We start from the raw sequence: 11325 nt of genomic DNA, 5'->3' as shown, positions 1-11325 counted from the left end.
CCCCCCCCCCCGTGGGCTCGGCCTCCGGCCTGGCATGAGAGGAGGAACTCATGTCGTTGGCTCAAGGGCCAGTGTCCCACGACCAGACGGATGTGATTAAATGATCATCTAGTCGCTGGGGGACTCCAGACAGAGGGGTTGGTGAAGAGCCAATTCCTCGTCCTGGTGACGGGATAAAAGACTTTCCCGGGTCACATGGTTCATAAAAGGGATGCGGTCTTCTAGAACCATAAATGGACATCAGTAGATACCAGTAGGTCAGAGGCAGAAAGTGAGTTAGGTGCCTTTTTCGCCGATTGGAGGAGCTAAATCAAAGTCTAAGCACACGAAGACATCAAATAAAACATTTTATAATACTCCTGAGGGTCAGTTCGGAATTGAAAAGATCTAAATTTCACAAAAATATTTTTAAACGCTTAAAGAAACTTATAAATATTTATACAAAGCTTACATCAACTCACTCTGTCTGTCTGTCTGGCCAATAGTTTGTACACGTTATTTTTCCGACACTAAGTCTCGGTTCAAGCTGAAATTTTCTTACAATTATTTCTGTTAGCTAACAACACAAAGAATCAATAAAAACAACCCAATTAGCTTATTAAATATTGGTAATTAATTATTTAGTTTGGTATCTCGAACAAGAGAAAGAAATATTACTTGACAAGTGGTGGTATATGCTGAATTAGTCCCCTTATATAGGTCACCGCTCTAAATTGAAACAAAAAATATATAACTATACAATCTTCTCTAGTCATAAGTATCTCACCATCAGTCTGCCCAAATGCCGTTAGGCAAGAGTTTGAATTCTGGTCGTTCAGTTGGTAAAAATATTTCTAGACGCCCAGATTTATTGATGCTGGTCTAGATCTATTACAAATTTAATGACATGAGGTATCCAAACTAACTGATACAATTACACTTCGCTATTATTTTTTTAAAGTATCTTTTATAATTTTCTTATTTATTTTTTATTCATTGTGTCTAACTGTGCAATAAAGAGGAGCTTATACATTCTTTTAGATCGCTTTATCTCAGTACCAGACACAATGTTTGTTTTATTATTTCATGTCTCTGATTGTATGCACACACTTAGTGTGTCAACACTGCTGGGGGTCTTGCCATGTACTAGGAACTACTAGCACGCGGAACAAAGATCTCTGTAGTTCAATCAATGACAGGTTTTTGTGTCTGGACCGAGCAGGTCTATGATTTGGGCTCATTGTTTTATATTAGACCATTCATGCAGAACATGCCAAGTAAGTGAAAGGAAGTTGGTCTTCAAAGGTTCTAATTCCTTGGCATATTCACCCTTTTGCTAATCTGTGTACATTTCAGAGGTTTCTTGTGTACTGGTTTCTGCTGTGATGAGCCGCCTTCATGATATAGTCGTGTTGAAGTCTGAGATGATGCTATCTGATGTTATCGTGTTGTAGTCTGTGATGATGATATCTGATGTTGTCGTGTATTAGTCTGTGAAGTTGCTATCTGAGGTTGTCGTGTTGTAGTCTGTGAAGTTGCTATCTGATGTTATCGTGTTGTAGTCTGTGAAGTTGCTATCTGATGTTATCGTGTTGTAGTCTGTGAAGTTGCTATCTGATGTTATCGTGTTGTAGTCTGTGAAGTTGCTATCTGATGTTATCGTGTTGTAGTCTGTGAAGTTGCTATCTGAGGTTGTCGTGTTGTAGTCTGTGAAGTTGCTATCTGATGTTATCGTGTTGTAGTCTGTGAAGTTGCTATCTGATGTTATCGTGTTGTAGTCTGAGATGATGCTATCTGATGTTATCGTGTTGTAGTCTGAGATGATGCTATCTGATGTTATCGTGTTGTAGTCTGAGATGATGCTATCTGATGTTATCGTGTTGTAGTCTGAGATGATGCTATCTGAGGTTGTCGTGTTGTAGTCTGTGAAGTTGCTATCTGATGTTATCGTGTTGTAGTCTGTGAAGTTGCTATCTGATGTTATCGTGTTGTAGTCTGAGATGATGCTATCTGATGTTATCGTGTTGTAGTCTGTGAAGTTGCTATCTGATGTTATCGTGTTGTAGTCTGTGAAGTTGCTATCTGATGTTATCGTGTTGTAGTCTGAGATGATGCTATCTGATGTTATCGTGTTGTAGTCTGAGATGATGCTATCTGATGTTATCGTGTTGTAGTCTGAGATGATGCTATCTGAGGTTGTCGTGTTGTAGTCTGTGAAGTTGCTATCTGATGTTATCGTGTTGTAGTCTGAGATGATGCTATCTGATGTTGTCGTGTATTAGTCTGTGAAGTTGCTATCTGATGTTATCGTGTTGTAGTCTGTGAAGTTGCTATCTGATGTTGTCGTGTTGTAGTCTGTGAAGTTGCTATCTGATGTTATCGTGTTGTAGTCTGTGAAGTTGCTATCTGATGTTATCGTGTTGTAGTCTGTGAAGTTGCTATCTGATGTTATCGTGTTGTAGTCTGTGAAGTTGCTATCTGATGTTATCGTGTTGTAGTCTGTGAAGTTGCTATCTGATGTTATCGTGTTGTAGTCTGTGAAGTTGCTATCTGATGTTATCGTGTTGTAGTCTGAGATGATGCTATCTGAGGTTGTCGTGTTGTAGTCTGAGATGATGCTATCTGATGTTATCGTGTTGTAGTCTGAGATGATGCTATCTGAGGTTGTCGTGTTGTAGTCTGTGAAGTTGCTATCTGATGTTATCGTGTTGTAGTCTGAGATGATGCTATCTGAGGTTGTCGTGTTGTAGTCTGTGAAGTTGCTATCTGATGTTATCGTGTTGTAGTCTGTGAAGTTGCTATCTGATGTTGTCGTGTTGTAGTCTGTGAAGTTGCTATCTGATGTTATCGTGTTGTAGTCTGTGAAGTTGCTATCTGATGTTATCGTGTTGTAGTCTGTGAAGTTGCTATCTGATGTTATCGTGTTGTAGTCTGTGAAGTTGCTATCTGATGTTATCGTGTTGTAGTCTGTGAAGTTGCTATCTGATGTTATCGTGTTGTAGTCTGTGAAGTTGCTATCTGATGTTATCGTGTTGTAGTCTGAGATGATGCTATCTGAGGTTGTCGTGTTGTAGTCTGAGATGATGCTATCTGATGTTATCGTGTTGTAGTCTGAGATGATGCTATCTGAGGTTGTCGTGTTGTAGTCTGAGATGATGCTATCTGATGTTATCGTGTTGTAGTCTGAGATGATGCTATCTGATGTTGTCGTGTTGTAGTCTGTGAAGTTGCTATCTGATGTTATCGTGTTGTAGTCTGTGAAGTTGCTATCTGATGTTATCGTGTTGTAGTCTGTGAAGTTGCTATCTGATGTTATCGTGTTGTAGTCTGTGAAGTTGCTATCTGATGTTATCGTGTTGTAGTCTGTGAAGTTGCTATCTGATGTTATCGTGTTGTAGTCTGTGAAGTTGCTATCTGATGTTATCGTGTTGTAGTCTGTGACGATGCTATCTGATGCTGTCGTATTTTTAGACTGTGACAAAGGTTGCTGATTCTGTCGTGTTGTAAACTGTGACAAAGGTTGCTGATTCTGTCGTGTTGTAGACTGTGACGAAGGTTGCTGATTCTGTCGTGTTGTAAACTGTGACAAAGGTTGCTGATTCTGTCGTGTTGTAAACTGTGACAAAGGTTGCTGATTCTGTCGTGTTGTAGACTGTGACGAAGGCTGTTGATGCTTTCTTGTTATAGACTGTGACGAAGGCTGCTGATGCTGTCGTGTTGTAGACCGTGACGAAGGCTGCTGATGCTGTCGTGTTGTAGACTGTGACGAAGGCTGCTGATGCTGTCGTGTTGTAAACTGTGACAAAGGTTGCTGATGCTGTCGTGTTGTAAACTGTGACGAAGGCTGCTGATGCTGTAGTGTATCCTGAAGTCTGTACATATTGGAGATTATCCTACAGAGAGGCAAGCATTGTAAGCTTTTTGGTGTATCCGGTGTCTGGAGTAATGGGAATGTTGACAAACTATGTGTTTTATATATATATATATATTTAAGCTCTTCCGTTTGCAACTTGTATTTAGTTGGCAGCATTGAAGTTCATTTTAGTGATCGTATAAATCATTAATACTATACCTCTGGCTACAACAAAAATAATTAAGGCAGATGCAAATAACTATAACTATTGTGTAACTCACACTAAGGTATATTCCCAGCAGTGGCACGTAGTCATTAAGTTTAGTTCTCAACCTGAATCAGCCAGGAAAAAATAGCGACTTGATAAGATTTTGTCCCTGATTAACATTAACATTGACACAGAGCCCCCGGACATGGGTAGGGAGTAATCATCTTTTCTTTTGAAGTAACGTCTGTAACTTATAAGATAAGATCTCATGCTCAATGATATATTTACTTATTATTTATATCTTCTCTTATCTTATAAAAATCTATTTTCGTCAGATAACTTTGAAATGATAAATTACCGACGTCCCTTTGGGACGGCCCCGTTGAGGTCCCTACGTTGCCTCTAAGAGGTCTAGAGACCTTTTTGAGCTCCCCACTAAGGGGCTTTATGGCGATGAGCTGGCAGCAAAGCGATTTCATGAATGTGAAGGTAAACGTTTAATTGTAAAACATCGCGGCCTAACGAAAATCTCACCTAAAATAAACAAAATCAAAGCAAAACACCAGTCACTAAACTCCGACCCCCTGCCCCCCCGGCTACGAACATGAGTGGTAAAGTGTTGATTTTATTTCCTTAAAATATACTGTTTATAGATCTTCAATCGAAATGATCATGCCATTTATTTAGAAGAATAATTTCAATCAGTCAGCTTACTAATAAATGGCCTATATTGATTTTTTACATTCTTCATTCATCAGAGTCCATAAGGTTGATTTTGACTGCCACTAATAACCTTGACTTATTGCTATCGATTTTCTTGAAGACATTAGCCCATTGTTCTTGTTTTTTTTTTCTGGGGGGCGGGGGGGATAATGATCAAGGTCTTATGGTCTGAGCAGCGTTCCTTACTGTATTGTTTGTAATTGTCTGTTACAAAATGATCCACGAGGATGTCAATGCCCTCAAGTTAATAAATGACTGTGAATATGGCTTCAAATGAAGGACAGATAACTTACACAATAAGAATTCCAAGAAGAGCAGCTTTAAAGCACAATGTAATTTTTACAGTTGTGTCCCTTCCTGGTAGTTCCCATTTTTTTTTTCACCTTTCAGAATTGTAAATTATAAATCAATTACCCTTATTCCATAGATAAAATATATGAAACTTTATCAATGTAACGTATAAATCGCATTCCTTCACAATAGATAAACACTGCTTATTGACACCTTTGCTATAACCTTTTATATCTAGAATATTAGGATCAAACCTTCTACAAATCACCAATAACTCTAGGCTACATGTGACACTATAATTCTACCTACCTGAAGATAATGCACTCGCAATTTGAAACGACTTCCATTCCAAGATGTCATTGTACCCTGTTGCCTCACCCTAACATTCACATTACTTAACGCAGTGTCCATGAGTTAATAAATGAATAGTGCGTTCGGAGAAATAGAAAATAATAAAAGCCTTCATCTATATTCTTACCGAGCATATTTCAACTCACTCCGTTTGTTTGTCTGTCTTTCTGTCTGTCTGGTGAAAATATTTTACACATTCTTTCTCCCTCATTCTCGGATCAAATGGAAACAATTATTCAATATCGAAGACAACACATAAATCAATAAAAAATGCAACCAATTGGTTAATCAATTATTCTTAATTAATTATGTTTTAATTATTCTTAATTAATTTTGTTCTATATAGAAAATGTAACAAGCTAACGGGAGATAAACCTTGCAACAATAAGAGATATAATAACTCCCCCCCCCCTCAATTACGCGAACTGGAATCTTGTCAATATGCAAGAGAACTGTCACGTATTGTCTGAAGACCAGGAGAGTAACTTATGCTATTTGTGTAACAGTTAGGATTGATTCCTGCCTTCAAAAAATATTGAAGTAAAAAAATATATTTTTATATTGTTGGAGGGTAAGGCCCTGGGTTGACGCACTGTCGTAGTTCTGGAGCTGCACTTTTATTTAAGGAGCAGGCTATCAGCGGACTCTTCTTAACCACGACAGACGTAATCATCTTCTTTTTTGAAGTAACGTCAGTATTATATAAGAAGATAAGATAAGACAGTGTTGCCAACTGTAAGTTTTACAGTATTGTCGGTAAAAGTGCTAACAAATGAAAGTCTAACAGTACAATACCACAAACCTAAAAGTTACTGACCTCTCGAAATTTCAATTTTTTTTCTCTTTTGTTGGGGCTCCTCTTTTATGGAGTCTCCGGTTCAGTACCCCCCGCCTGACCTCTTCCAGCCCTGTTTACGAGCGTTACTGTGGCATTATAGACACTTCAATAACAAAAATACGTCCGAAATATGTATAGATATTTTAAAATATAAATATTGTATGTAAAAGCTGATAAAAATGAGATATAAAATAGGAATAAAACGAAAATAAAAATTAAATAGAATCGAACAGGTGAAAACAAAATAAAAACTATAAACGATTTACTTTCAAAACGACAACTACATTAGTTTGAATGGGAGAATTCTACACAATCTAAAACATTCATATCAAGACATAGTACAAAATACATTTGACAATACTACCAATTATTATTGTTTGTATTTTTTCATAAAAGTATAATTTTTGAAAAATTAATTAAATTAATTAATAATTATTACACTTCGCTTCTAACTAATTTCACGGCGTGGTCTGTATTTAATCACTGGTGCTGACACGTGTGGTTATCTTGGGCAAGAGGCATTGACCTGGTCAGCACTTTTTTTTTGTTATTTTTAACTAACATCAGCATTATTTATTACAAAGCTTTTATCAACTCACTCTGTCTGTCTGATACAACGTTTGTACACGTTATTTCTCTCACACCCAATGTCGGATCAAGTTGAAATTTGCACCATTATGACTTGTAAAAAAAACAACAATTAGTTAAGTAACTATTGCTAATTAATCATTTAGTTTGGTATCGAACAAGGGAAAGAAACCGCACTTGACTGATGCACGATGAATTACTCTCCTTGGAGGCTTGAGACATGAAGAAAAAATGAGCAAGTTGTTTTTTTTAAATGCATTTAAAAAGCGATCACAGTAACATTTACACAGATACGCCCCCCCTCACTCCTTTTCCCAACTGGTCCAGACAAGTGATGGGGTCATAGCGCATTGAAAAAGCAAAAAAGCATGAAATTAAACTGAAAAAAAAAACAAATTTATTATTGTTAGTCTAGATCTACTGCAAATTGAATTACATGACTGAACCAAACTAATTGATACAATTCTAGTTTTTTCTAAATAAAAGTATTTTTTATGTTTTTCTTGCTTGAAGGTTTAAGTCGCATGAGTGGGAACGCCACGACGAAAGAAGTTTCTATCCCCCAACTTGGATACGATCTAGATTTTTAAACTGAAAATGTGGTATTCTCAGATAAAATATCTTAAACACAATGTATACTGTTAAGATTTACTTATGTATACTTGTCATAAATAAAAAGGAACAGATTACGTTTGACGGGTCACATGGAAAGAATGTCAAAGAACAGAGGAGCAAAGTTTGTTCTCCGGCATAAACCAAAAGGCAGACGTCCCAAAAGCAGACCACGAGTACGGTGACTTGATGACCTATAGGCAGATCTACAATAGCTAAAAGTCCGGGCACATGATAGATCAAAATGGAGAGGTTTGCCAGGGCCTTCCATGGGCTGTAGTGCCACTGGGATGGATGGATACTGTCACAAATTAATTGTAGTAGTCCACCTAACGTTCTTGGACGTATATATTTTATTCAACTCTTTACTGAAGATAATATTGGAGTCTAGGGCTGGACTATCCACTTAATGCAAGGAAATGTTTGATTCTATAACCCACATACAGTACTTTAAAAGTAATCTTTCTAGTCTTACCTTCTATAACCCACATACAGTACTTTAAAACTAATCTTTCTTCTGCTGCCTAATTAACTTTGTATGTTCTTCATTGTTCGCGTGCATCTCTCAATTCCAATGATTTCATGACAGTTGCATGACTCATAAACTGGTTTCAGGTGTGACAACTAACGAAATAAGCGAAAAACGGTCACTCATGACCTCAATGAAATAGTGCTGACATGGTCACAAACTATAAACTACAAAAATTATGATAATAGAGGGAGTTTGTGAAACACTAACTCGTAGGTGGCACCTTCTGGTCAGTTGTACTCACGCGTTACATTATACACACACCTTGCGATCTATAGGGCAGATTATGTTAAGGTCATCTGGGTTTTTTTGTGTGGCCTACGGTTAACGATGGTGTCATGTGGTCAGCACAACTATTAATTGTTTACTTTTACCCATTTAATGTCAGGTACCCATTTAGAGCTGGGTGCACTCAAAGGTCCACAAAGATCGCTAGAAAATCTTAGTCTTCACCAGGATTCGATATATAAAAGAGATTTTCGTATAACATCCCAATCTCTCACTCTCCATACACACACACACACGCACATAAACTTTCCCCATTCTATTTTTTTCTTTCATTGCGCCTCTCTGCTAGTGTTAGAGCTTTAGATTGAACTAAGCAGTGTCCGGGCTTGAAACTTGTTTAGCAACTTTCTCGTCTTGTCAGGAAATAGAGTCTTCAACAAGATGTCGACACCTGAAACTGACCTTGCCTTGTGTCTACTCTCCAATACTAATTTGGGCTTGTATAATGAATATGTCTGGGGGTAAGTAAAAGATAGGTTGTAACCTTTGCCACCTCCCCTCCACCATGGCTGATACAGTGGCCCAAGACCTACTAGATTTCAACATGAGATATTTGAAACAAGCAATAAGGTTTAATTATAGCACACAAAGTCATCCCCACCTAATTCTCACCTGTTGAGTGAAACAAATAAAACATAGATACAAGATGTATGCAGCAATGGGTTATTAATGTGATAAAGTATTTACATTTATTTCAGAGAGGATTCTCAATCTATTGAGCTAGGGTCATGAAATTAATTTAAGGGTTAGATTTATTCAGATCATGTTGTGCGTATTTGTTTCTATCCATTCTTCGTTTGTAGGCCTGCTTTGAAACAAACTGTGTTGGGTGTCCCTTACCTATTTTAGTAGCTTGTATCTGAATACAATATAAATGTATATAGTAAACTCAGGTGTACCTCAAGGAACAGTCTTGGGCCCACTACTATTTTTAATTTACATAAATGATTTACCAAATTGCATTAGTTCAGGAACAAAAGTCAGATTATTTGCAGACGATTACATAATATATAGAACAATAAAAACAACACAAGAGACAGATACTTTACAAAGAGAATTAGATGAATTACAGAAATGGGAATCAAATTGGAGCATGTCTTTCCACCCAGAAAAAACTAAAACAAATTAATTCCACTTATCTTATTCATGGCACACCAGTAACACAAACTAAAAACGCAAAATACCTAGGTGTTATAATAAATGAAAAACTGTCATGGAATCCACATATTGATGTAACTATAAAAAAAAAATCCAATAAATCATTAGGGTTTATTAAAAGAAATTTCTATAAATCAAATAAGAACATAAAACTAAAATGTTATTTAACCTTGTTTAGGCCAATAATAGAATATGCATCCTCCGTTTGGGACCCCTCAACTCAAGAAAACATTAAGAAACTGGAACAAACACAAAATAGAGCAGTGAGATTCATAACAAACGAATATTCACATTTGACTAGAGTAACACCTTTAGTAAAATCACTAAATTTAGAAAACCTTCAGGACAGAAGACTCAAAAGTAAAGTAGCAATTATACATAAAACACTGAACCATAATCTTCAAATACAAAAACCAAATTTAATAATAATTTTCCTGGCTGGCTCAGGCAACCCATTCCATGCTCTAATAGCGCTAGAGAAGAAGGAGCATTTGTGCAAATTTGTCATAGTATATGGAACGTGGAATGTGCCTTTATCTCAGTGTCTTTCTGGATATTTTATTAGGTTTTGTTTTTGTATTTAAAGGTTCAGTGTGTCTGTTAAAAAACTTGAAAAGTCGAATGAAAATGTTTTGGTCATATTATGACTCCTTTTCTGCAATCTTTTTTCCTCTCTAAATGTCCTGGCTACGCCACTGGGAAACAGGAGGGGGAGGGCTTAAAACTCGATACACTGACGCACGCATGAGTCCATTAAATCCCCTTCGGTTCATGATCAACGAGAAATCGATTTCAGAAGAAATCAATTAGTCACACTAAGTAGGGCATATTGAGTGCTTGGGCTATAAGTAAACTAAGGAACGAATGAGGAATAAACTAGATTTACGTCAGCTGTGTGTGTGGGGGGGGGGGGGGGGACGTAACTTGCAGGAAACAGAGATGATAACGTGAGAGAGGGGGTGGGGTGAATAGTTGATAGAGCCACCATTGTATTGTGTTCAGTTCAAGATGCTGAATAGTTGTAAGAGCCACCATTGTATTGTGTTCAGTTCAAGATGCTGAATAGTTGTAAGAGCCACCATTGTATTGTGTTCAGTTCAAGATGCTGAATAGTTGTAAGAGCCACCATTGTATTGTGTTCAGTTCAAGATGCTAAATAGTTGTAAGAGCCACCATTGTATTGTGTTCAGTTCAAGATGCTGAATAGTTGTAAGAGCCACCATTGTATTGTGTTCAGTTCAAGATGCTGAATAGTTGTAAGAGCCACCATTGTATTGTGTTCAGTTCAAGATGCTGGATTGTCTTTCAGCTTTCATTTCATTCATTCATATTTTCTGTGTTTAAGTACTTAAAGTTTGTTCTATGAGCGACAGGTTGACCAGGGTATCTTGTGGTCAAGTATCAACCAAAGACTTCAATTCGTTTCACGCTGAACACGCTGAACGTCCCAAAAATCACCGAAGCTCAAAATCGCAATCTCACCTGGATTTAACTCTTGACCCTACATTACGTCACCACTAGCCACCACGTTCTCTGTTGTTTATGAATCTATGAATTATAGTCAACCTTGTTGACCAATTTTAATGTTTCAATTATTAATACTGTCTCGCTTCATGTCTCTACCGCCTCTCCCTGTCCCTTTCACCCCCTCTTTTCCTTGGGCTACCCCCCCCCTCTCTCTCGCTTTCGTTAGAACATTTCCAAAATTAAAGAAATGAACATTTTATTTTTTTTCACATATTTTATTTCAACATCAGTGTTTAAAAAATGTAGCTATAATTTTCAAAAGTTAATTATAATTAATACATTTAATTTATCTCTACCCATTTATGAAAGAAAAATTAATACAAAAAAATAATAAGGCTTGTCTTCCATTCTGAAGATTAATGAGGAATGCAGTATTTCCT

At 37.0% G+C, this 11325-nt stretch overlaps 1 protein-coding gene across 1 annotated transcript; it reads right to left on the bottom strand.

Annotated features, from left to right (window-relative positions):
• Positions 1 to 1465: 1465 nt before the first annotated feature.
• LOC106078528 (dentin sialophosphoprotein-like) lies at positions 1466 to 3859 on the bottom strand. Its single transcript, XM_056022808.1, has 2 exons — positions 2275 to 3859; positions 1466 to 2241 (listed from the first exon to the last, which is right to left on the bottom strand). Exons 1-2 carry the CDS (start codon positions 3857 to 3859, stop codon positions 1466 to 1468), a joined length of 2361 nt encoding a protein of 786 aa, XP_055878783.1.
• Between the last annotated feature and the right edge of the window lie 7466 nt (positions 3860 to 11325).

This window comes from Biomphalaria glabrata, chromosome 3 (assembly GCF_947242115.1).
Source record: "Biomphalaria glabrata chromosome 3, xgBioGlab47.1, whole genome shotgun sequence".
NCBI lineage: Eukaryota > Metazoa > Mollusca > Gastropoda > Planorbidae > Biomphalaria > Biomphalaria glabrata.
Note: the sequence above shows the minus strand (reverse complement) of the source record. Positions and strands in the feature narration are given on the sequence as shown.

Coding starts and splice junctions, on each gene's coding strand:
- LOC106078528 (XM_056022808.1), bottom strand. CDS start 3,859: ATGTACAGACTTCAGGATACACTACAGCATCAGCAGCCTTCGTCACAG. Junction 2,242..2,274: donor CAACACGATAACATCAGATA/GCAACTTCACAG, acceptor CGACAACATCAG/ATAGCATCATCTCAGACTAC.